The 27,278-nt window shown below is 39.0% G+C and overlaps 2 protein-coding genes across 3 annotated transcripts; both read right to left on the bottom strand.

Moving 5' to 3' along the window:
• Window positions 1-2,305: 2,305 nt before the first annotated feature.
• LOC111425472 (leucine-rich repeat-containing protein 15) lies at window positions 2,306-5,074 on the bottom strand. 2 transcript variants are annotated; one of them, XM_071198788.1, is made up of 3 exons: window positions 4,768-5,074; window positions 2,627-4,522; window positions 2,306-2,571 (listed from the first exon to the last, which is right to left on the bottom strand). In XM_071198788.1, exons 1-2 carry the CDS (start codon window positions 4,918-4,920, stop codon window positions 2,672-2,674), a joined length of 2,004 nt encoding a protein of 667 aa, XP_071054889.1. In that variant the 5' UTR covers window positions 4,921-5,074; the 3' UTR covers window positions 2,306-2,571; window positions 2,627-2,671. The 2 variants fall into 2 exon arrangements, with proteins under 2 accessions (XP_071054889.1, XP_022915283.2); XM_023059515.2 differs by lacking the exon at window positions 2,306-2,571 and having other exon boundaries at window positions 2,590-4,522.
• A 10,007-nt stretch (window positions 5,075-15,081) lies between these two features.
• Window positions 15,082-26,674, bottom strand: LOC111425571 (SATB1_N and homeodomain domain-containing protein dve). The gene is made up of 5 exons (XM_023059685.2): window positions 26,498-26,674; window positions 24,075-24,261; window positions 17,287-17,723; window positions 16,144-16,893; window positions 15,082-16,081 (listed from the first exon to the last, which is right to left on the bottom strand). The coding sequence occupies exons 1-5, from the start codon at window positions 26,591-26,593 to the stop codon at window positions 15,437-15,439; spliced, it is 2,115 nt and encodes a 704-aa protein (XP_022915453.2). The 5' UTR covers window positions 26,594-26,674; the 3' UTR covers window positions 15,082-15,436.
• Between the last annotated feature and the right edge of the window lie 604 nt (window positions 26,675-27,278).

Below are 27,278 nucleotides of genomic sequence, written 5' to 3'. Positions count from 1 at the left end.
AGGTTAAGTCTATATCAGATCAGTTTTCGATCTCTGACCATGGCACAGTAGTCTTGTCTGTTGTTCTTACTTTGGTCGTCCATACCTGAGATAGTCTCGATGTTGTCTGATTTAACCACCCTTTAGTGAAAACTATACAAAATCTAGGACCACCTTTATCTAAAACTTTGTTGTGGAGATCAATATGATAACATAAGATGGATTGGGTTAGGTTGGACGTAAATTTCAACCCAATTTATTTAATATTAAATAAAATAATTTAATTAATTTAATTATTTTATCCATAATATATATATAAATTTAAAATTGTAGTAATAAATAAAAAAAGATAAAAAAAGTTAACTTGTATTAGTTAATAACAATAGTATAAGATAAGACAAATAAAATTTTTGCTTTAGAGGACCACAAGTTTAGTTGGGTGCCACTTTTGCGACATCAATACCGCTTATCTTATCAAGAAACGCTCTTCTTTCAGCCGGCTTTACATCACCCAGAGATAGCGTTTCTTTAAATACATAATAATACCTAGATAACATCGCTTCGCTCACGAGTTCATATGAAAATGCTTAGCCACATTTTTTTTTTGTGAAATGACACGACGTTAGTATGATTTGAGTTGTTGACCTTCCTTAAAACGATCGCGTTTATCTACGGGGAAATTTAATTCTCCGTACGTCAGCCCTGATAAGTTTCGTGTAATTATAGATTTTGCACGTAATACTTATAAATCCCTTACGCCTTAAAAATTTTTTTTGTGGTGTGACATTTGCTCACATAATTCGATTATCACGATTTTAAATTGAAATGTTTGATTATTACTACTGTATGCGTCAATATTTAATATTTTCGTAATAAATTTTCTTCAAATTATAAATTCGATGTTAAATTTTTTTCCTAGTGATGACGTTAACATCTATAAAGTAATGTCAATATTTGTTTTTTTGTTAAGTTTTCGTATGATCTAATCTTAAACATATAATAAATATGTGCATACATGTTTAATGATAGTAATATAAATTTAGTAATTTTTATTAAAATTAATCGACTTTTAACTAATTAATAAATAATTAATAACCATATCGTCCGAGTTGCAAAGCACATTAGCGTTTTATTACTTAATAGAACGAACGACCTTGTCTAGTATAATTTAAACAAAAGATTCATTGAACGAATTGAGGTAGTAATGAGTAATGGGAGGCAAAGTACGATATGAATATAATGTTATCGGGTTCGAAAGTCAAAAATCATTTTCAAAGAGTGGGTTACTCACTACAATAGTTCACCCTACACTCGAACATTTATTATTATTTTTTTACTAAATAATTTATGTCAAGATAATTGTAGTTTCGTAAGTGTAATTTTGAGAAATGACGTGAACTCCGGTTTTAACGATGGCAGTTTGGACTAATCATCGATACTTAAGCGGCCGTTAATTCTAGATACTAGAATTGAAAAAAAAACAACAATCGGCCATTCAGAGGCCAGATAAAATGGGTCAACGGACAACGATCGAAAAGGCCGCCGCGTCCGTCTTTGTCCGGTGCGTTTTGCATTTTCTCTTCGCAGAAGAAAGTTCGCACAAATACAAACAGTTCCTTCCCAATTGAGTTTCTATGCGCACAGGCCCTGTTTGATTTTGGATTCAAATATCGGCCCGAACCTCGTTTGTTTTGCGATAAGATAGTGCTATTACCTTTATTATTTCAAATATTTGATTTTGTCTCGATAAAAATTTCTCTTTATAACCGAAATATTCAATGAATACATTCAAATTTAAATATTATTCAAAAGATATTCCCACGAAACCTTTACTTAATTATTGCAGTTACTCACAACACTTATATAAAGGAGATATTATATTATTCTGTTATAAACAGTTTTGTAATGGAATTGGCAAATATGATAAAAGTTGTGAAACTACGACACTATCTACTTGCAAATGTTTCCTCATATCTTACTGTTTTTCAAATATCTATCGTCTTAGTTTTTCTTTACAACTACGTTTTACTAAGATAATTAAATTCAATTCAAAACAACAAAATTTAAAAAAATATTTTAAATAAAATCAATTTTATTCTAAACAGTTTATTTATTTCTTGGGGATTAGGTTTGGCTACATTGGTATTGGCCAAATTGGGTTGGATTAATTGCTTTGGGGTTGAGTAGTTTAGGATTTTGCATCCAAGTGACCAAGTTGCACCAATTTAGAGCTGCTCGCAGTTGTTACATTAAGCAATAATTCTAGTAAAAGAGATCATAAAGCTGCTTATAAATGGAAAAGGATATAAAAAAACACAAGGCAGAAAAAGCTTGATGAAAAAGTTGTATCTCTTTCTGCCATAATCTCTACAACATATGTACAAAGGTCCACTACTCTCTATCATTTTGCCTACATCCCTTGGTGAATTAGACCAACACTTTTGCCACATGCAAAAATTTTTTTGATTTTCTTTAAGTCATTTTAACACATAAAATACGATTCACTCCTCATTGAGCTTCCTACTTTTTCATCACCTCCACTACAGTTGATTAATATCACTCAGGATGCTTAATAATTGAATTTGGAAATAACTCAAAAAATAAAAAAAATACAGATTATATTAATTTATTCGTTATACAAACCTACATTTTTTTAAATACAATTAAGAATCCTACAAATTAATTTTAAAAATTATACGTCACTCTCAAAGTAACCGCCTCTTGAAGTTGAAGTGTTATTGTTATGCTCACTATCCGAATCTGTGGTTCGTCTAAGATCGTCTGCAGATGCAGCACGTCTTCTCCGTCTTCTCCTTTTCTTACCACCTTTTAAATCAGTACTGCTCCCTCCTAAGCTGCCTTGACTCCCTCCTATTAAGCTACCTTGAGAGATGTTTAATTTGGGTAGGCTTAAAGCTTCGGCGTAAGATGGTGGATTTTGTAATTCTCTTGGATCGGGAGCGTTGGTGGATTCTGTCATTCTAGCTTCTCTTTCTTGTTCTCGCATTCTTTGTAATCTTTCTCTGGCCTCTATGATGTTTTGTTGTCTTTCTCTTATTTCTCTGTTTGCGCGTCTTTTAATATTTTTTTTGATGGAAATGATTACGCAAAAGAAGGCGACTAACATTAAAAGGATGATGATGCTGTAAATCCATGTTTTGTCTGCTCTATGGTTCCACGATTCATAACAAGCCACGCCCCACCTTTGACCTTGTACGTTTTCCGGTGATTGACAAAGTAGGTCGTGAATTGATGTTGTTACTGACCCGCTGGTTAGCCAATAATAAAAGTCTTTAAAATCGGAATTGCCACAATCACATCTCCAGGAATTATCGCTAAGGTATAATTCAACGATGTTGTAAAAATAAGACGGTCTGACGTCCGAAATGAGTCGGTTTCCCCTCATGCTAAGTTTTCTCAGCCTAGGCATTGTTGCAAAAGTGGCGTTTGTGATCCTACTAATTCTGCAGGAACTTATGTCGAGAGTTTGGAGACTGTTAGTTTCTAGAAAATCTGGAATAGCTCGAATATCGTTCGAGGATAAATCTAAATATTCTAAAGACGGCATTTGTCTTAAACTGTCTCTGTTAAAGTTTACGATTTCGCAATTGCTTAAGACTAATCCTCGAATGGATTCGCTGTCGAGTTTGATCACTTCTTTTAAATAATTGTAGGATAATCTCAAGAGGATGAGACGAAAGTTTGAATTGAACGTCCTGGGGTCTAAGTCTGTGATTACGTTGTAGGATAAGTCGACGTATTGTATGTTTTTGACGCCATAAAAGGCTTCTGGGTCGATATCCCTGATTTTATTATAGGATAAATCGATGTCGTTAACATTTTCCATACCACTGAAAGCTTTCGCTGGCAAACTTCTAATTACATTCTCTCGGAATATTACATATTTTAATTTTGGGAAATATCCTCTAGGAAGAGAGTCCAAACCGCATTGAGTTGCATTTATATGTATTAAACTAAGTGATTTTCCATAAAAGAACTTTAAGTGGTTATTATACGGTAGCTTCAATTTCTGTAAAGCTGTTAATTGAGTAAATGGATCAAAAATTCTGTGCAACCCAGAATTTGTTAAATCTAAATTGACTAATGTGGTTGATGTAAGAGTAGAATTAAGCACTGTGATGTTATTGTATGATAAGTCTAAAGTTATTATATTAACAAGTCCGTTTAATATGTTTGAATGTAAACTTTGAATAGAACAATTAGCCAGTGACAAGTTCTTTATGGAATCACTAATTAAATATCTATCTTCAAAATTTCCGATGTCATTAAAATCGTTGCTTCTTAGCGATAAATCTTCTAAAACGGGGAGCTTTTGAAAGGAACGATGATCCAGGTCCATCCACGATGTGAACTTGTTAAAACTTAAGTTAATCTTCTTCAGTCTTTGATTATTAGCCAAATCAAACTCGGTTAAAGTTCCAATATTATTGTATGACAAATCCAAGTGTTCGAGTTTTTCCAATCCATTTAGATTTGGTGGTATGCTTTCCAGCTGGTTCTTAGACGCATCGAGAAACGTTACCTGGGAAACAATTCATTGTTAATTTTTATCGATAAAGAAGGCGAGACATCGAGCTGACCAGACGCGAATCAAGGTTGACATTTTTAAATCAATTTGTTTTACAGGGACGGAATAACAATTAAGCTTAATTGGGCGTAATGAAAGCAATTGAATAAAATATCTAGCACGTCCTAACCTATCTATAGGCTCGGGTTATTTTTTATTATTGTCGACTTAGCCGAGGATAATACAACTGTGATTCATACCTCACCGTCTAGATTTTCTGGAAGCTTTGTTAGACCTCTATCGGAACAATCTACGTATGTATTTTCGTGGTAACAATAACACTCGCTCGGACATTTAGAATCGCCCAACTTAGCAAACCCCACGATGAGAAGAATCATCCATAACCGGTCCATAACCGAACCTAAATCCTTCAGAGCTCAATTTAATACTATTTATGGATGATTATGATTATTCATAAAACATATTTGTGTAAATACCAGGAGATCGATTTAGGCGTTACATTTTTCGACTACCTTGTACTGCACTACCATTTCTACTACACAAAAGATTACTACTTTATCTATGATCAGATAAGGTTTATCACGCCAATTAAACCGTAGGATTCAGTGACCTAATCTCACATGTTTACTAACGTTTCAAACATGCACAGGTTAATTTGTAAACTTTAAGAATTTCTTCACCAGGTGTTTTATTTTATAAAAAAATATTTTATTACAAAATTATTTTGTTACATAATGATGTGAGATCTAATACTTCCACGCCCTTTTTGATTAATAATCTTATCTATATCTTAGAATAGATTAAATTCAAATTCTTTCAAAGAAGACATAACAAAAAAATAATAATAATATATAAAAAAGACAGTGTAATATTAAGTACAATAATGGCAATACAATATTAGGAAAGTTACTAAAGTTAGACATATGACATAGTGTGTTAATTAATTATCGTACCCGAAGTCATCATTGCAAGTATGCAACCAAATACGCAAATCGCGTATTGCAATACTAATACTGTGATATTGGTTGCATACTTGTAATGATAACGTCGGGTACGATAATTAATTAATATAATATATACAATATTAATGGTTAAGGAAAGAAATGATTAAAATCTTCCATAAAGTATTAAATACAAGATGCGAAATAGTTAGATGCAACATATATTGTGGTTCTGAGGATATACCTAGATACCTCAAGATCTTTTATACAGCGCATTAATTAACTTTTAAATATTAATTAAACTAATACCTACTTATAGCAACGTTTAGTAATTGTATTTGCTTCAAATAATTTAGTAATTAAAAAAGGCATTTATTGTTATGCCATTTAATTGTATTTTTATCACGTTTTGATTATTTAGTTATTAAAATTTTTCTTAAATTGTATTTTAATATAATATTACTGATTTACAAATGACAGACAAATAGAATGTAATATATTCTGTCCTTTTTTGTCACTTTTTTAAGTACAATAATAACATTTTATTACACATTTTTCTTTAAATTCTAAATATTAGGAAAACTATTGAAGTTAGACATATGACATAGTTATCATTAATTAAAGGGAACTTGACGAGCAATTCAACTAGCACACAATACACAGGATGTTCCATTTAAAAAACTTAAGAAAAAGCAATTTGAAAAACATCAAAAGTAACTAAGCTTTATAAACACGCTGTATAGTGTATCTAATATCTTTGAATACTACCAGCTACCTAGTGGCTTTGACTATTGTCTGACGTAGTTTCAAGGCAAAATCGAAAAAAATGTCGTTTTTGACATATTTTATTACACATTTTTTTTTTAATTCTAAATATCAGGAAAACTATTAAAGTTAGGCATATGACGTACTTATCATTAATTAAAGAGAACTTGTTGAGCAATTCAACTAGCATACAATATACAGGCTGTTCCATTTAAAAAACTTATGAAAAAACATTTGAAAAACATCAGAAGTTTTATGAACACGCTGTATAGTGTATCTAGTGTATACATGTATACTTGTATATATACATAAATATATTTCATCCACACTAATTAGTCATAATTATTTATTGTTATCCTAAGTCAAAGATAAAAGTAATTGAATAAATAAAAAAATGAGTAATAATTACATAAAAGTGCATTATGGTTTAAAGCATTACTTCAAGGCAAAAAGCATATTGATAACGTATAATGCGATGTTGAACGGAAGTGCAAACGGCGTAACATAGAATTGATGAGTTAGAGTCTTGAATTTGATAACCTTTTGGAATGTAATAAGAATAAGTCAAGGTTTGTCGACGTTTCTCGCAAATATCTGTAAAAAGTGTTTAAAAATAGCGTTAATTGGATGTTTGGTACAATCGAAAGTGCGGCTCAAGGTCGTAAATGTGCAAGTTTGTGGCGACGGTTAATGCCGAAACCGGTGGGTTTCGTGGCGTCTTAGGTTTCACGAGCAATTGCGTCGCGACGGGGTTTTCGGATAAGGCAAATGGGATACGCGGAGTGGACAGCAGGAATCGAATTTGCTTGAAAATCGGCCGGATCAGTTTCGGCGAGGTCCATCCGTACGTGCAGGAAGATGCTGATGCTGGCTTATTGCAAATTGACTCCTGCGGACGCGATCTCGTTACGTCACGAAGTGGACAAACATATTTCGAACCTTGAACGAGAGGACAACGGTTTTTTTTATCGACTTGGACGTCATTTAAACTTAATTACCTACGTTTTTCATGCGCACATATATACGTATTTCCACGGCCATCACAACATGATGTCCATACTTGAATACTAAACCGTATAAGGTTCCTTGCTAATAAACAAATTAGTCATTTATCTTATTTAATTGTTATTTTTATTACAAGTTGTAAAAGATAAATGTTTGTAATGAATGTAAAGAGGTTAGTTAGGAGTTTAGTTCGATTAAAAGCTTCTGTAACAAGTTGGCGAGTAAAGGTGGTTGCAGGAAGTAAGAGGAGAAGGAGGAGAAGGTGGGGTCTCCTGGCGAGATATAAAGTTAATTATGTTCTAATGGGGATTTATAGAAACGTTTAAGCAGGGGCAAGGTCCATAAATCGATTTAAGCGTCTTCAACTTGTAAGAGGCGGTCGCGTGACGATAATCCGCACATCGCATAAATATGATCAAGTGTGAAGCTTTCCTGCGAACCAGTAAGCCGGGCTTATAGTTTGCTATGTCCCCGGTGAACAGCTGAGGCGACAGCCCGGTACTAAAAACGAACAACGAAGTTCGGCCCTAAGTGCGTATCGATTGGGTCAAGTAGACTTGGAGTTTTCTGATTATAATAAGACAAGAAAGTGCACGTCGCCGATTTTGGTTACAAATTCGTAATAAATATTAAAAGGTCGGAGGAGTAAGGTAAAATATCCTAAAGCGCGGTTCGAAAAGAATGGAAAAGGGCACTGACGAGGTCTGAGGGACGGTATGGGGGTGGCTTGGGGGGCGATGTGCGGACGGCGCGGAGTCCCGAAGGGGGGTAATCTCTTGTTTCGCTGCGACTTTATCTGGGGCTTGATCTCTCTTGCCGTGGAGGACACGGGGTTGACAAGTAGAGTAGCTTTTGGAGCGATTTCAATTGAACCGCAAACAACCGAGCTAAAGGGAGAGAGATCGGGGATGGTGGAATAGGGGGATTGGGGAGATGGAGCAAAGCGTCTCTTTCATAATTGGCGACGTCGTTAGCCCGTAGATGGCACAGACGTTGGCGTGCGTGGTCAATTGAAGGAAGCTAACTTTGGTATTAATATGCTCAATACATCAAATGCGTCTTTAAGGTCGCAAAGTGAACAAGCTTTCAACTAATTATACCGTCCGAAGTCTAAACCGATGACCGCCATTTGGCGGCGGCGGCGGTGGCGCGCGAACATAAAAGGGGCACCACCGTCTCTTTACCCCTCTATGTTGCGGCCGTGTAAAAGGTCAATTCGCTGGAGCCAATTATGGAACCATGCTAAGCGAGCGTTTCACCAAATTAATCTTTTCCAACATAGTGGCGAGAAACCGCGACCGACCTGTTGCTTCCTTCTACTCGGTTTATCCAAATTTAAAACGGTTAACCCCTCGCATCCCACCTTACGGCCTACTAATTGTTTCAAACTGCCAAATTAAACCCGCTTTACACCCGTTCTCAGAACAACCTACTTTTACAGTTATTACCCCATTTTCCTTCTCGTTAACGACTATTTACTTCATTAATTATTACTTAATCTATATTACATTATTCTATGAGCAAAATATTGTGGTTGGCGTTGTATGCAGAAAAATATAGATGAAAATCTATCTGGAAGAAATTGGTAAAAGATATAAAGAGGGGAATGGGGTTGGTTCTAAACGATCGTCCTAAAAATAAATACATTTAGGAGCGGTTGTCGCATCTGGCAAGGCGATGTCGGAGGAGCGGGTGAATCGGTGTGGCGAGGGTGACGGGGGTTGGGCTGGGATGGTGGTGGAAAGGGGTAGCAGCGTCGGGACGTCGATCTCAAGATGCATGGCCTATAGAATCTTAATTAATTTCGCCTCGGTAATCTCCGGCAATTAAAGGGCAATTTCTTGCGAAACATAAAGGATTTTTGCGAGGCGCCCCAGTCGCAAAACGGGTTCGCCCGGAAATACGGCCATAACTCATCTATCCTATAAGATTACTGATCTTTAATCCCCTTCCTTGGCCGGGCGGCTCTCTCTTTAGCGGGCCGGCTCCTAAAAGTTGAGATTTACGGCGTTCTTGGAATTATATTGTTGGCTTGCACGGTGCCGTCGCCCGCGGAGGGCGGCAGGCGGCGGGCGGCATTCGAAGGGCGGGCGCTCGACGCCCGACGTCGGGACGCTGGGTGGGGGCGCGTTACTTCGTGGGGTCCCGTGCAGTTAGCTAGGAATTATTATGATATATCTAGACGAAATCGCTACCACCTAGTATACGGTGTCATTAGATAGAGAGAAGAAGAGAAGAGAGCTCCGGTGCCGTAGCTTATCTTATACACACCAACTGGGCCGGTCGCCGTTGGCGGCAACGGTGGCGGCGGCTGCGGCAACGGCGGCAGCGTCGGCGGCTCACGCGGTATTACCTCAGATAGGGTGGATATAAAATATGGCGTCCTTTCATGAATCTTATTAAGATATCCGCAACATAGCGCGATACCAGAGAGGCCCGCGAACTTATGAAGAAAGGAGTAGGTGTATAATCCTTATAGCTACACCGCTATATATCACGTTAAGTCCTGCAAGGAAAACAGGATAGATATTTATAAGTTACGGCCCGCAGTCTCTGCGGACTGTTTATTTAACTCAATAATCGTATATCAACCCTGGAGTATGACTCCCAAGGTATATATACGGCCCCCGCCGTTGCTTACTTCTTACTTCTTCTGCCCGCTTACCGCTACCGAGCCGAATAAATCGCCCTTTTTATCTTTTATGAACCGCCGTAAAAATATAACCGGGTTTTTGTTATTTGACCTTTCTTCTTCTCGTCTCACGATTAGCAACAACAATTACAACTCCATTCGTCTTGACCCTACCCCACTTTTCTTTCAATTCCTTATTCCTTCATTCTCAACTAATTCTTATTACTTAAATTTCTTTATGATTGTAGTAGGTAAATAATTTAAAGTTTGAATCTGTACTTTTAAACTGATTTTTATTTAATATACGTCTAACTAGTTTCGGCCCTTGGCCATCTTCAGAAACTATTATCTCTTTTTAATAAAGAATAAGATTTTCGGAAATTTATCCAGATGATTGCGAAGATAGTGTAACTTGATACTAATAATTGATACTCATAATTTGGTGCTTTATGAAATAATTTTTCCAAAACTTTTCCAAGCTTTACTTTCCGGAACAGTCGTAACTTTAATAAAATCTGTGTGTTTCATCAATTGCCGTATTTGAGGACCATCAAATATTCCACCTTTCAACTTTTTTACAAATGTAATTAAAACAATCTCCTTTCTTGTCCAACGCTTTTACAAATTGCTTTATCATTCCTAACTTAATATGTAATGGTGGAACTTCCGCTTATTACATTGGCTTTACCGACAATTAAAGAATTTCTTACAGGCCACATCTTGTTCCCAATGAAGTTGCTTTGCTCTACTGTCCCATATACAAATGAAGCAAGGGTATTTCGTGTATCCACTTTGTTAACCAAGTAAAAAATTAACCATTTTCAAATCGGGCATTGATGTTCGGAGTAATTAATTTCATATTCTTCTTTGAGTTTTGTTGACTGAGTAATTGGAATTGATGCAAATTTATTTCCATAGTGCAGTGAGACGCATTTTAAACTTCTTTCACAACTGTTAATAAAAAGGTGCCACCCAGTAGGTTTGTATTCTTTTAAACCCACGTCTAGAAGCAGCTTCGCGATATCATTACAGTACACCAGTCCTTTGTTTTCACTAAAAAATTGTAATAAATCACTTTCTCGCGTTCTGTATGTTGTAATTGTTGGAGCAAATAAATTTTTTTCTTTCAATCTTGAGGCTATCAGTTGTGATCCTTGTTTTGATAAATTGAGATCACGTACTAAATCACTGAGTTGATTTTGAGAAAATAACTTCGGCGTAGATGTTTCACTTCCACTGGTAGAGTGTCCCGATTTCTGTGAATTTGGCAACATCATTGTTTCTGAGGGCATGCGAATTACTTTTGAAACGTAAATAAGCCGAGGGAGATTTTCACTGTTTAGAACAGAACATTTTGTAGACTATCAGTCTGGATATCTCCACGTTGATTTCGATTAAAACCTTTAGCATCTACTACGCAAAAATAACAATCATCGAAATGATTCGTAGTCTCCATCCAGATCATAGGAATGCCAAAGTCTAGTTTGTCCATTTTAAAGCCGAAATATTGAACATAAGTCTCCTCGACAAAGTCTGGTATATTTCTTTTTTGTTATATAAACACTGCAAATATAACAAAATAAATCACTACTATATTTACACTTTCTTCGTAATTGAAACAAAATATTAACACATGACAACTTATCCAGATTCACGTGTAAGTACTTCAATATTGTCAATATTGAGATCTCAGCTGTTCTGCGAAGCAAGGGGTCACGTGATGTCTGTATGCGCGAAAAAGTTGCGCAGAAGCCTAATCATGACTGGGAAAATAAATTTTATTACTAACAAGCCGTTAATTGTTCAAAATATAAGATATGTAAAAATCATAAAAAACAAGAAACAAAAAAAATAAACTAGTTAGACTTATATTAAATAAAAACCAGTTTAAAAGTACAAATTCAAACTTTAAATTATTTACTTTAATTCTTTTTAAAATAACAGGCTCATTAATCACGAATTTTTATCTTTTCTGAATTTCTTGAATGATATCTTAAAAACTGAAACCAACCCAATTTTTTTTAGTTTGACCTTTCATCCTTTACGAACTTTATTTTCTTTGTTAATTATTCTGGTTAGATTCAAGTTTTGAACGGTATCAATTGCAATACTTTTATTGTTTATTACTTCTTAGAATGATATCTTGGAAACTTAATCTAATCAAATCGTAGCCGTAATAACACCATTTGAGCTGATAAGCAAGAACAATTACAGCGCAATTCTGTTTCTTCAGACTGATATTTTTTTTGATTTCGATATTTATCGTATTGTTAATAAATTACTCATGTGTTATAATATTAGCAAATTTTGTAACCGCGTCTGTATTTATCGACACTTATCGTTATTAAAGGCTTAACAATGGATAATGACAAATCGATGTCGCTCCTCAATACGTACCAGGTTTGCAAATTGCGGTTAACAAATTGCTGTGAAGGAGGAGCAACAATCGTTGATCGTCAGTTATAGAAGTTGCCTACTATACAAGGCTAAATCGCGAGCGTTTCGTTCGATAAAATTCGGCGCGTTTCGAACAATACCGTTTGCGAACTCGCAATTCAGGAATGTAATATACTTTTTAGCAGATTTGCGGTGCTCGCTCTAGCGTGCGGTAACCGAATTAAATAAACGCGCCGGAGCTCATTCGAGTTTAAACAGAGCGGTATTTTTGAGTGCGCTCTATGGAGATTAATAAGGTGTTCACGGAGTTTAGTTGGGGTGAATGGGGTATGAGGTATTGTTGCGACATTGCACACGGCGGTGCACCTGTCGGCACCCACCTTGTCTCACATAGGGAGTCCCCGTGTTGGGGTCCTACTTTGTGAACCTTGGCAAGAAGTGCCGAGAGAGAAATTTCCACGTGTGTGCCGCACACCCAAAATTGGATGCGAAAGATACGTCGCTTTCCACTCACCACCGATAAGCTAAGAGAGTACAACCCCGCGCCCGTTACGGGCTTAGATTCCACCCCAGCTACAAATTATCCTAAACCCTTCATGGCTAAGGACCCACCTCGGGTATAAATTTAAAATACAACGTCAAGTGTCTTTCCCTCAAAAAAAAAATAGAGTTAATAGAAGAATCTCTGCTTTTATATTATAAAAAGGGAGGGTGTGAATGTCTTAAAATGATATAGAAGCTGTTTTCGAAGAAGAGAAAAGATAAGCCCAATAGGAACCGCTATCGATGGAGTCGCATTCATTTTTCAAAATTAATTTCCTGCCTCGTATTCTTTAAAAAGGGACGAGACAGTGGAGTTAACCGCGCATTGTTTGGCGCGGGGCTAATATGAAAAACTGCGAGGGATGGGGTGGTGTGTCGACGACGAAAATTTAATTAAAATTCAATCAGAAATGTAACAAGATTCGGAGACCGCATTTATCGCCGGCGCCTTATCTGGAACGGCCGCGCCTAAGAAAACATTTTAAAATATTCAATTGTCACCGCCACCTTGCGACTACTGAACGATAATATAACGTTCTCAGATAAGCGTTTCGACGCCCACTGGTGGTTGCAAACGATGCTGGGCTCTCGTATTTCCTTATTGATAACATTTTATAATACCCTCAAATTATAAAAGACCTTAATGATTTTTCGATTTCTATGAGACCTCTTTATATTTCTTTCGTGGACATAAATACTTTGTAATCATAGTTTCTATTACGGTACTTTAAAAGATAATTGAGTGCTTTAAATTAATACTGCAACGTCTCTGCCTCTTGTATTTAAGTCGAGGTCACCTTCAGCCGAGGAGCTGCAATATGTGTTAACCAATCCTACATTCTCTCTCTGTCCTGATTTATGCATTATCTGTTAATCAGTATGAAATCCTTCATTCTCTCAACATTGCATTAAACACATCTTCAAACAGTTACGTTTCCGTGGTCATTTTTTCTTTCGATTTTAGAGACTTATTTAGGGATTAGTTTATCTGGAGATTTTTGTGGAAGGGCAGAGTTTCTTTGAATCGAAGGGAATCGGGCCGGCTGGGGATGTGATATCTCGAAGGATTCCGTTTCAATAACCTCGCCGGGTAATCCGTTTCTCGCAAGCAGCCCTTAATCTCGAGGTAACGTTCTTAATTTTCATTGGTGCCATTACGAAGATTGCGAGGTGGGCAAAGATAATCGGATCAAAAAAGAGGAGTCACTTAGGGACGTGATCTGGAGACGGAACCGGATTTGGTGCTCATCTCGCGGGCACATATCTCCGAGCCCCGGGGGATGGAAATTGAATAAGCCGTCGCGCAATGGACGTGACAGTATATTTTTTATCTTTAATTTAGCAGCCGGCTGATAAGTAGAGGCCCCGCTCCCCACCGTGGCGAGTGTACGTCCCGTTAGCGTTCCACGGAATAGATTACGCCCTCTATATCAGTATTTATTATTCATAACCGGGCAAACGTCTTGAGTTACGGCGGCCTCCGGACATAAAACATTTTTAAATGCCCTGCCTCCCTCTGAGATGATCTCATCACACTTTATCACAGTTTATTGTTTGCTTACGCCGCCGCGGCTTTTAGAATATTGGAGAAGTTACCGCGAACCGTACATTTCCATCTCAAAATCTTTTATATCATTAAATATACTTCATATCTTTATATATATAATATATATTTATAAAGATATTTTTTTGTGTATTTACATTTAAATGGCTTATTTGTTCCATCTTAGGAAAGCTTTCGATTCAACCCTCTGGATAGTCTTATGCTGAATTCGGATAATGAAGAAAATCCGATTTGGCCAATTAATAATGGCTGCCAAGTTAAAAACAAACGCCTGATCCTTCGGTTTATATTTTTAACGAAAATACCGAGTTCCTTCTTGGAGTCCGCTTTGTATTCTCACCCTTTCATTGTGAACTATTCACCGTCCAATGAAATGTCTCGATGCGTGGTGAAAAGACAACGTTTTACTCTATTTTAGGACGTCGCTATCAGCCGCCGCCCCCGACTTTGGCAACTCCTGTATCTGCCGGCCGATTCCTAACGGCCGTATTGACCAAGTTTAACAACGAAACTAGATCTGCAAGTCCTTATCTACGGGAAAATTGAATGGATATCCAAACAATTACGATCCGCACCTCGTTTGTTACTCTATTTCCTTGTTATCATCTTATCATAATAACTTTTAAATATCGATTAATTTTAATACTCACCTTCAATATTATCTTATTTTTGGATAGGTAAGCGAGTTAAATGAAAATTCAATAAATCCAGGGAGCAAAAAAATCAATATATTATGTACATATCTAATACAGATATTATAAATATTACCAAAAAAACATAGAATCTCATCAATATAAAAACCACTAAAAAATAATTAATGAAAATGGGTCGATAACATCGAACGAACGTTGAGGATAATTTAAACACTGACCGCTATATCTGTTAACGCCACTATCGCGTTTTACCATATTTTGATTATATATTGATACAACACAAATGGCTCCTCTACAACTCGTTATGCGCGGGGTTCGCTAAAAATATTCAACAGTGTCTTTGGCAAAATGGGAACGAAGACGATAAAGCTAAGTACGTGTCGATTGCACCAAGAGGGTTTCCAAATTCTATTCTTTTTCCGCGTGGTGATAGTGCGTTGCTGATTGACCTTCAAAAAGGGACATCTTCAGGCGTTTGCATTTGGCTCGACGGTTTTTGAACCAAAACTGTACATTCTTCGGTTCTAGCCGCGGAAACTTTTGTCTATACGCCATACAGTTGAGTTCTTCGGTGTATTTTAATATGAGATTATGCGAAGGATGAGTATTTAGCGAGAACCACTGTTCCAGACGTGGTACTTCCGTGACTGGGTCGATAAAAGTCCTGTTTCTCTTACGTCTTTCATCCGCTGTTAAAGCGGACATGTTTAAAGCGCTGGATCCTGGTGGAGAAGCGGCTGTGTGGGTTAATCCGGGAATGTATTGACTCATGTACATGATACTGTGGCTAAACATTGAGTTAGGTACTAATGGAAAACTAGCCGCGAGCCTTTCCAAGCCGTCGGGTCGGTGGAGAAGTTGTCCATCAACTTCAGGAGACGAACAGACCCTATGAGGACGTAATATTCCATCGTCGTGGAGTTCGTTGGGTTTATTGTCACTGTAATCGGTTTCGTCTTCATCGTCCGTCATTTTATTATTGTTTGATTGATTGCTCGGGGAATGATAATTCACTGGTTCATCTTTGGGTTCGGAAGAAGAGAGATTTTCTATCTAAAAAGAAAATATTTTTAAAACTAAAATTCTAAAACATACGCTTTGGCAAGTTTTCTTACCTTTATATCTGGAGTGGAAGGTCTCGGACTGTCTTTTCTATCGTTTGTAGTTAACGATAAAGGTCCGATAGGGCTACTAGGTTGTTCGTTAATATCTTCATCGTCCATATCAGATCCTGCATTCGAATATTCGTCGGATAAATGGGATAAATTCCTACGACTTAAATTTTGAATGCTATTTTTTATTCTTTGATCTTGCAATCGGTCCGAATTTAAATATCCGTCTCCAATTAAAAATCCGGAACCGTTCGTTGGTGAATGATTGCTGTAGCCGTTCATGGTTAAATGACATGGAGCGATGTTTCTTATTTCGGCTCTTTTTTGAGCTGCTCTGGCGTTCTTAAACCAGTACACTACGTTGTTAACATCCAGTGGCTTTCTGCCTTTGCGAGATTCCAAACTATTGAGCTCTTTGACGTATTGCTGGATTTGTTGTCTGCTTGGATGTTGATTATCTGCAAACCATCGTTGCAATTTGGGCAGCTCTAATTCCGGATCGAAACTTGTCCTCATACGCGTTTTCTGGGTAGGAAATTGGCTATGCACGCTTTGTATGGCGGGGTGTCCCACATCTGTCAACGTGGACTTCGACGGCACCGTTAATTGGTAATTAGAGGGGGCGTATTGGGATCTAGTGGGGGACTGGGGGCTGAACTGAGTAGCCCACCACTGATCGAATTTCCTTCTGGATTCTTCGGAAACTTCTGGTACGGGACCAGACGAACCGCGACAGATATGTGAAAGAATGTGCTACAACAAACGAATGAAATAAAGAATAAAAAAAATATTTAGACAAGAAATATTTAAGATACGTCGATTTAAGATACAAGTTCTTCTTTCAGAGATTCGCGGCGAGTTATGAATTTAAATTAAGATTTAGCTGTTTGGGTGAATTTGGTTAAACACAATGTTGACGACGCAGCTCGGATACGGCCGGGCCTACGGGATGTGGAAGGCTTTTGATCTCATTAATACCATGAAATAATGCTACATAATCTTATTAAAAGCGAGGTTACAGCTATTCTCTGCACCCTTAATACATTCGTTTCCCGGTATAATTCTTAAGACGCCGCCCCTCGTTGAGCGGGTAGCAACGGAAGAGGGGTTTTGCCGTAAATAATGCTCGGATTTGGGAAATATTACCTCGTCTAGAGGACAACCGGTCGACGTTAGCAGCGAGTGCGACTGCACCAGCAGGAACTTGAGCAGTTTGTCCTTGATATCACCGACGGCGCCAGGCCGACCCCTAAACACTTGAATCCTGAGCGTCGCGACGCTGGTCAACTCTCCGAGAATATCTCCGACGGTAACCAGAGGGTCCTCCGAAACCTGATCGAAGCTGAGCGCCTTCCAGTTCTTGATCACAACCGAACCTTTCGCAGCGGCCGCCGACTCCGAAGAATAACCCAAACGCATTAACGCCACCTGAACCAAATTATGAAACGGCGTTCCAACGGGAATTATCACGAAACTATCAATTTCGATCAACGGTCGGCGCCTCCATGGACCATGATGCAAGATTCTGCTGTCCTCCAAGGCGGCTATTGCCTCTACGACGCAATGGACCGGGAGGGATTTGGCTGGAACAGAGAAGATTTTTATAGAGCTATAAGGGGAGGAATAAAGTTAACAAATCTGTATTAGGGGTGAAATTATCTGTGAAATAAAGATGAGTAATTTAATAAATGACACGATAACTGTCACGGCAGAGGGCGTAAGCGGTGGGGTGGAGCCGATGGCTTTAACAGGTCGCTCCGCGGAATGATGAGCAGATAAACCGAGGAACAAACTGGTCGGAGAGCGAGAGGAGACGTTAGATCATCGCGATAGTACGGGGGCGAGGGCCGGGGCCGAATGCCGCCCCCGAGTTTAAATGGAACCGCGCCGGGCGGAAAAGTATGGAAGGCGATAAGAAAGACAGACAGATGTATTGATACCGCGAGCTGGAGATGACAGTTAATGTCTGGCTGAATCGAACTCTTGTTCATTTCCGCTTTACCGAGGTATACACAAAGTTATTTCTAAAGATTTTCGCCTTCGTATTCAAACCGCTTTGATTCTATCGAACCACCTCGCGGAAATATTTTCATTTTCTTAAAAACACTTTAATTTTCTCCTACGACGTTTTTATATTCCAAATAATAATTAATTATCGTACCCGACGTCATCATTGAAAGTATGCAACCAATATCACAGTATTGGTATTGCACACTGTATGTTTATAAGACTTAAGAGAGTGTGTAAGATTGTTTAGAACAAAGAGATTCGAACGGACGGATAGGAGGGTGAGTAAAGGATGAGGAAACGTTCTAAGATGTAGTCGGTCTCGGGTAAAACGTAATCAAAGCGGCCAAAAGTGATATTAATAAAGGAAGGAACCTGGGTATTAGTTCCATTATTAAATAAGGCTGCATTATTGATCAACGGTGTGTTAAGGACAAAGGGTCGGAAGGCAATATGAGCCGGAGTTAAGACGCTGGTCAGCTGGGGTGGATTAGGGACCGTGGGATTAGCGAGTAGTGGACTATACACGGTAAGGTAAGCCAGCGGGATTAGGTCGACGCCGGGATTTCGGGATTCGAGCTCCCTTGCGGACGGCCGCATCTGCATCATAAGACCCGGGCCAAGACTCGGCCCACGGGCCGAGCCGTTCTAATAAAACAAAAATAAATCTGAGGATCTACGGCGTCTTAGAAATTTAGTGCGGGATGACGTCACGGCCCGGACCGCCTAAGCTGGGGTAATCCGCTTCCTTAACGAGATTAATGCCGCCGTTTAAAAAGTCCCCGCTCCGGGTCCGTCCCGAACTTCGTTTCAAGCACGTCGCCATCGAGTAAGTTCCGAGGCGGCCGAATGTCACCGCAATCAGGATTACGTCAACAACCGTTTCGAGCCTGTTTCATAGCCTGTCCGCGGAAAATCTTCCAGTTCATTGTTTTAAAGCGGTCGAGTTTTTGTTTAATCCCCCTAAGTATTAGTGAAGTACGGAGCTTTCGAAAAGCCTGCTCCTCTCTTCCGTCGTACTCGCTTTTCGGGCCTCTCCTATTTTCACGGCGTATATACTAAATATACATATATACGTATGGTACATAACTCCTCACCACTCCATGCGAAACCGTATTAGAGCCGGCACCCGGCGACGGATGGACCTAATCTTCGCATTTTCGCCTTCTGCAACGCCGCCTCGGATCCGTTTTCTTATTAGCTAAGCTCTGTTGGGCCAAAGTTTTAATTCGGCTAAAGTTATAGTGAAGACTGAAGACTCGCGACACACGCCCCTCGGGTTTCGGGGGCGCGAGGCTCGAGTTTACAGAGTGGCAAAGGTCCTCGAACCCACAATACTGTTTACAATAAGCCCTCTTTCCTCCGTGCTCTGCTTGCTCTAATGCGATTTTACGCCGGATTTGCCGTGGGGATTTGGACGAGGTGGTGCGTCTTCCAATCTCCTTCTGAAAGCCTTCACCTTCACTTTTACGGCCGGACTGACCCTGGAAAACCGCGCTTAATTACGGCCCCGTCGGTCATCCCTAACGCCATATCGCCCCGCCGGCTATCCTCGACCCTCGGATAAACCGTTTCACTCTTTCAACCATCCGACAACAGGTGGCTTCAAGCCAACGGGGTCGCGTATGCGAAAACAACTCGCCGAACTCGCCGGCCGCCCATTCGAACCCATTTACTTTACCCCCACAGCCCTTTTGGGAGCACGCTTCTAATCATTTCATTACAATTTCCTGCGGTTTCACCCCTATTAAATAATATCGTTTTTATATACGAAGCTAATTAAAATCGAAGATTTTAAAGAAATCCTGTGGGACGAAGATTAGTGAAGACCGTATAATTCTTCTGTTATGGTATCGGGTGAGGAGGGAAATGAGTAGGGTTGGAAGGCGGTGGGGGGAGTTAATTACGAAGAGATACATAAAGAGGAGGCACCGGTACAAACGAAATAAAGAACACTCAGCCGGATCTCGTGATAAATCTTTAGAATTCGACTCGGCCATTAAACCGCATTACGGAAGACAAAAGATAAGCGGATTTTTTGGGCAACAAGCCGTATAAATTAATAATCGCCCCCGTGGCCGGCGGGGCGCGCCTTTCGCCCGGGTTTAGGCGAACTTCGGCGTCGTGAAATATATCGCTTAATGAATATCAATGTATAACGGATGTGTCCTATCACGCGGCTGGTAATCCGAAGTCCCCCCCGTGTCCCCAACGTCCCGGCCGTCCGCGCGTTTATCTCCGTTTGCGTCGTCCCCCCTTTTGCATATTCGCTGTACATGCATCGGTATAATCCGGTAGTACGTGCTTATCTCGACAAAATCGTTCTTCCGCCGGCCATGGAGCGGTTCCAAATGCGATTTCTTTCGGTGCTTTCGGGAACAAGGGCGCAGGGTATTCTAATTGTACTCGGGTCGATTTGTTTCGAGATCCCTTTTCGTTTTGGTGCGATCGGGTGTCGTGGTTCAGGGGTCAAATTAACCCTGAACCGGTCGCGGGGCTGCTCGGAGAGTAGTGGGCCGTGCTTTTTCCTTCTCGCGTTTGATCCCCGGTGAATGTTAATCCCGCGTAGATATAATCCCCTACTTCCCGTCTCACTATGGACCTGGGCTCTAATCCTGGCTTCCCTTAATTCCTCGTACCTTCTACTAAATCCAGCTCGAAGCAGCCGCACCGCTTTGCCGTCCCGGTGAAATATCTGAGCGGCATATGGACGGGTGAGACAGAGAGAGAGTGACCAGCCTTCTGGGTCTCCGTACCTGTAGACTGCCGCCCCGATGTTTTCGGCCTGTATATTGGTATATTGGGATGCAACCGTTTCATCAATCATGACCAGATAATCTTCTTAACGCCATCCAATCCATTTCAATACTGCCGGGGAGCGCATTTTCGCTTCCTCTCTTCCCTCTCTACCTGCTCTGCTCTCAGAGTCACCCTTTACCAGCCTAACGAGCTCGTATTTCGCTATAAAAATCGTTTACGTATAATTAGGACAACAACATCCTCCAAAATTTCTCATATTTTTACTTAAATGCAATTTAAACAAAAATCTTTAATTATTCCTAAACGCAGTAGATAAATTAATTTTGTTTGTGTATAAACCATCTTTCTTTAGTCCACAATGTAAGGTAAGATTAGATTATGTTGAGCACATGCGATTAAATGCAAGTGCTAATGCGTTACAGGAAAACTCGATCGATATATCTATATTTAATAATAACGAATATTTATATATATATATATATATTGACCTTGAATGTAATTTGGAAGGTCATATCAAGGTCATGATTGATTTTTTTGAACAAAAATAAATTTTTTGTTCTCTTCGATATCTTTTTACATCTTAATGTTTGATATAATTTATCCACAACACATTTTTCCAAATATCTTAAACACTATTTACAGTAGAACGCTGAAATTTGGTACTAATTCAATGTAATGTAAAATTGTTAGGCAATTTATGATTTGGATCGGTCCGCGGGAACAATTATTCTACACTTATCAAACTAAATTTACACAAATTTACAATTTACACAAATTTTAGGAAGACCCTGTATAGCATTGTTCCCGCGTACCGATCCAACTCAAAAACTGCCTAATGATTTTACGTGATATTAGTTTACACTGTACCAAATTTCAACGCTTTAACATACATAGTGTTTAAGATATTTAGAAAAATGTGTTAAAATTTCCTAACTTTGATGGCCTGTATCTGTGCAATTTGAGGACTTTTACTAATTTTTTCCCCGAGTCACCGAAACACCCTGTATATATATTTTGCATGCATTGAAAAATCATCTAAGAGGTGACGTAGACAGTTTGCTTGGACTAACCTGTTAATATTTTTGCATCATAGAAAAATATACATATATTTTGCATGCATTGAAATGGCATCTAAGACTCTTGTAGTAACCGGAGGCGCGACTATTGGAGTGTTAAGAGTGGGTTATCACGAAATTTATAAACGATAATTACCTGCTCACAAGCCCGCCTTTATCTATTTTATAACTTTACTAGACAAGGGACTAAGTAATAAAAAAGCAAGATTTCGTTGAAGTACTAATACGACAAAGGAAGCCGACAAACAAAATACTTGTCGGCGCCTTAATCCTTTAAATTGATTTAAAATGTAACAAAAACTAAATTTTGCATAAAAGGTGCTTCTATCAATTTGCATGAAAGCAAAGTCATTAAATCATGGATACTCTAAGTATCGTAGATGTTGCTGGTGCCATAAATCTGCATCTTCTTGTTTCTTAACTTTGTTCAAAAGTTTTTTTTTTGTATTTGCTGCAATAAACGTTGAAGTTTTGGCAATTTTTAATTATTATAATAATAATAATAGTTTTATTGAATAAGTATGATTATACATTATTCTCGTCAATAATATACAGTTCGTAAGACCCAAAATATTACATATCCTTCCATACAACCCAGTATTTATATATTAGGAAAGTTCTTGTTTGCAAGGTATTCCTCTTTTTCCAATAATATTCGTTTAACTGTCTGTTTGAACCTCTTGTTATTCGACTCTATTATTTTTAATGGCAATGCATTGTACAATTTGACCGATATATAGTTGAAAGTATTCTGGGATTTTTTGATTCTGTAGTATGGTTTAACAGATTGCTTCTATGGCTCGTGTTATTGATATGTAGATCTTCGTTCTTTGGCAATGTGTCTTTCTTCGTATGGACATTAAATAGGCAGGTAAGTATGAAACAACCTGGGATAGTTAGTATTTTTAAGGTTTTAAAAAATGTTCGGCAGCTTCCAATATAGTCAAGCCCAGACAAGACCGTATCACCTTCTATGGCATTTTAAATATGTCGTACATATCATTTGACCCTCCCCAGACAGATATGCCATACGTTGCCATGCTGTGAAAGTAAGTGAAGTAGACGCTTTTTGTTAGATTTTTTTTGCATCGGCTAATGATGTTTCCGTTTTATTTTTAAGTTGCAGAATATCATTTCCTTGGTTGATAACAAACGTGTCATCTGCATAGAGACAAATACAAAGTGCATTTTCTGGCAGATAGTTTATATATATATCAGAAAAAGTATAGGCCCAAGCACAAAACTCTCCCCACAGATTTCCATTCTGAGTGTATTCCTTTCCAATACACTTGTTGTTCTCTCTGATCCAGGTAAGAGGCTAATAAATTATATGGAGTAGCTTTGAAGCCATATTTATGTAATTTTGCTCTTAAAATTCTGTTGGTCAAAACCATCTCCTTATTTATTTAAATAGAATATAATTCATGTGTGGTTCAACATCTTCATCGAATAATATTATCTATTTAATAAATTTGATGTAAATGAGAAATATTAATTTAGGGGTCAAATAGTGTATATATATATAACCTAAAAACCTTCTTTTAATTTGTGCTAAGTGATCGTTCTTGGCCAATTTCCGTTAAATGGTCTATCGTAGATTAGTAGATTACACAAGATTTAAGTAATCTGCCACAATTGCATTCCAATTAAATCTATCAGCAATTATATAAATTAAATCGTTATCAGAAGATAAAAACACGGCGGAACGGGGTGTAGTAACGTGTAGTAGTGGAAAAATCTCGACTGCTATTTAGTTAATTGTCGCGATAAAAATGAGAGGAGCCCTGGTTTCGGCGTTCTAACCTTGAGAGAACCCGAGCCCGGGACGCATAAGCTTGCGGATCAGAACCCGCGTTAATCTGGCGCCGCGCTCGACCATCACGAGCTCGCGCAAGAACTTATTGGACGACCATGGTCCGCGCTAATCGCGACAATATGGGGATTAAATCCTTCGAGGATTTAGTTTAGCCATCGGCGCGTGTTATCTGGCTTCGTCAGATTGGCTTTTCCGTCTTTGTGCTCTGAGTCAGGAGTCGACGTTTATCGAGTTAGACAAGAAATATAAAAAAAATAATGTTTGAAAATGATTACCTGAGTTTGATTTGGAGTTATCGAAGTCCTCCTTGACCGACGGTGGTGACACGGCGGCTTCGTTGGGGGTAGTAGAACGAGCGGGCGCGGGGGTAGGCGTCCTATCTGCGGAGTCCCGACCGGAAGTGGCGGGCGCGGCGGTGGCCGGGGGCGGCGTCTTGCTCCTGGTCAACGCCAGCGCCTGGCTCTGAAACGGCATCATACAAATCACGTCAGCTCACTGCCTCTTAAACGGGCACCAGTTTGTATTAATCTAGGTTAAGTGGGGTCAAAAAGCTTCTAAATTCCGAAGATGTAACCTTAATATCGGGCGCGTCTCGTCGGTCGCGGCGCGATAACCCCATCCTAATCCCGAACCTAACTGGCCTAATTTAAACAGTTAGTGCCAACAGCCTATTATTTCAATCGTCGAGTGGTTTCATTATTTTCAAAAACAAAACAAATATTATCGATAATTTGTTTTGCATTCAAGCTAAAATCGGTATTTGTATGAAATAGTTTTGAATAACGCTGAGACAAAAACGGACAGAAGTGGTTGCAGAATTGGACCTGTTGAGAGGAGCAATCGTAAATAATTCCCGGTAATTGCCAATCCACATTAAACCAGCGTGATTTATGTATTATTTCAGTGTCACTGCGTTAATTATTTAATTTAGCAGCGACGGCTATTTAAACAATTATTCAATTTGCGCCATCAGAACTAGGAGATCGCGCTAGTCAATTAGAAGGGGCCGCAATTAAATTGGCCTTTTTTTATCTTAATCTCCGAGGGTCGGCGCACACGGGGCTGCACAAAAGGATTGGAACGAAGCCGCGCATTTTCGACCCGCGGGTCGATGATCCTCATTCAGCATACTTCGGCAACTGCCCTCTCACTTTTTGCAAGCCGATTCGCAGAAGAGTTCCTTCTTCTGTCACTCATTGGCGGGACCGCTTTACCCTGCCAAAAAATGGACCAGATTCCTTGCGTCCGATACGCCGGTAGTCGGACCCCTTTATCATTTAACAAGCCTAATTTAACACCTGTAAGTCTTATTATCACGATCGACACAATTATCTTACCGACAACAATGATAAAAATTATATAAAATTTTTTTTTGCCTTACTTTTCTAAAAGTATAAATAAGATTTAAGGATTTTGAGGAATTCTTTAAGGGCGCAGATGCGGACATGCGTATTATGATTACTCGAAATTCGCGGGATACCGATTGAATAAACCGTGAAGAGTGGGGCTCGAACACATTAATTTATCATCGAAACCAGGAAGCTGCGGCCGGATTAGAGGTTTGTAACGCAAACTGCGATTTCAGATACTATCTCCAACATAAACAGCGGACGGCGAGCGTCAAAAGTAGCGATTGTTTGCGCGCGTCATTAGTGTAATTCGGCGTCGCCACCACCGGACGGGCGTACGTTCCAATTTTTGTCTGATATTCCTACGTACGCCCTGTTGCTTTTCAAACGGGGGGGAAACCGGAGCCACCAACTGTGACCGGAAGTCGACGACGTTTTTACCTGTCCCCCACCTGCCATTAAAAAAAAACTCCCTCGCATTGTAACGGTCGCGGGTCGAATCTAAATGCATTTTATTTCTAGAAACACCAATTACAGGATAAACTTAAAAACAACAAAAATTATATTTTATTATAACATTGAGTAGACGAGAGATACACAGTGGTGTGCATACGGTGGGTAGAAAGCAGCGGGGCTCGGTCAATTCTATTGATTATAGCTTTGCATTCAGTAGGGGCTAATCCCGGATAAATTTAATCCAAGATTAACCGTTATATAAATCGAATAGATCCGGATTTACGCTGCCATGGGTCGCGCAAAGCCCGGTGCTTCACCTACAACGAGCCGGTCGAAACTGAAATCCTCCCGCGCTACCCAATGTAAGAAAAAAGTACCGATATTTTGGATTCTTTCAAATTCGAATGGATGGAGTTCGCGTGATACGCGCTATTCTACTCTACGCTACGTCCAATGCTAATCCGAGTTAATCCCTTTTATTACGAAAGATGAGCGGTTTCGGACTACGCAACTCCTTTATCTATATAATTTTTACATCCTCGACACACATCATTATACAGATTTTCATTTACATATATTTTAATTTTTTTAAAATTTCTTTACAGTAATTTTTAAACTTTATATATAAAAACTATACAAATTTATATATATATAAAAATTATTTACAGTTTATATATACATATCTATATAAACTTTTTTGATTAAATGTGTTATTATATAAATTAAAAGTTTGTTGTATTTTAAAAAATTTAAAAAAAAGTTTTTAAAGTTGAGTCGAATTTTATATTAACGGTTTCTTGGGGTGAGTTTATGATAAGTTTGAATAAAAAATTAAAATTTGAGACAACTTAAAAATTTTTGAAATAATCTTGGGAAAAAATTGAAAAAAGTACCTGGGAGCTGACATCGCTCAGCGGTGTCCCTTTGGCGTTGGCGGCGACCCAAGCTTCGGCGAAGGTCTCCATGGCACTTTGAAAGTCCATCGTCATTCAGCGCGTCATCGTCATTCAACTTGGTCGGTCGAACGTGCAACGTGTTCGGCGACGACGTCGTTCGGTTGAAAACGGCGGGACGCGTCCAGAGCACACGCCGTCCCGAGCACGACTGAGCGTCGTCGGTGCCGCCGCTCCGACGCTTCCGACGCCTCCGGTCCACCCCCCAGCATGCGCCTCGACGCCCGGCTCCCCTTTTTTTTTCCTAAAACGGCGCTTTCGGGTTTTCCGACGTTCGCGAAGGGGTTGAGCCACGCGAATTTTTAACCAACCCCGGATCCGAATGATTATCGACTTTTTAATTAATTAATTTTCGCACCCCGCCACGCTGCCGCCCCCGATATAGATAGACACAGATTTTGAATCTTAAGAAGATTTTAATACGATGTGGAATTCTTCGATTTAATATTTCGAGTTATATATTTTTTTCGTGTATCGGTTGATGGTGAAGGATGATGTTTTGAAGTGGCACGAGTTTGGACACTAAGATATTTTTTAATGTTATCTAAGAAACTACGTGGCGCTTGCGCGTCTCATGGAAAATCGCTGCCTCCGGAGAGGCGGGTCCAAAGATAGGCGTGCCTCTTGAAGGTATGTCCCACCACCACTTCGACAAAGGGTTTACGCGAATTTTCCCGTTCAACTGAAACGAACCAGAATGGTATATAGAATGAACACGCCG

Source organism: Onthophagus taurus, chromosome 8, assembly GCF_036711975.1.
Source record: "Onthophagus taurus isolate NC chromosome 8, IU_Otau_3.0, whole genome shotgun sequence".
Lineage (NCBI taxonomy): Eukaryota > Metazoa > Arthropoda > Insecta > Coleoptera > Scarabaeidae > Onthophagus > Onthophagus taurus.
This window is presented reverse-complemented; position numbering and strand designations above follow the sequence as displayed.

What these genes read in the sequence shown, in the direction of transcription:
- LOC111425472 (XM_071198788.1), bottom strand. Translation starts at nt 4,920, where the DNA reads ATGGACCGGTTATGGATGATTCTTCTCATCGTGGGGTTTGCTAAGTTG. An exon ending in CAGAAAATCTAGACGGTGAG is followed by an intron (nt 4,523 to 4,767) that starts GTATGAATCACA and finishes ATTGTTTCCCAG; the next exon opens with GTAACGTTTCTCGATGCGTC.
- LOC111425571 (XM_023059685.2), bottom strand. Translation starts at nt 26,593, where the DNA reads ATGACGATGGACTTTCAAAGTGCCATGGAGACCTTCGCCGAAGCTTGG. An exon ending in TAACTCCAAATCAAACTCAG is followed by an intron (nt 17,724 to 24,074) that starts GTAATCATTTTC and finishes TCTCTGTTCCAG; the next exon opens with CCAAATCCCTCCCGGTCCAT. An exon ending in CCGGTTGTCCTCTAGACGAG is followed by an intron (nt 16,894 to 17,286) that starts GTAATATTTCCC and finishes CGTTTGTTGTAG; the next exon opens with CACATTCTTTCACATATCTG.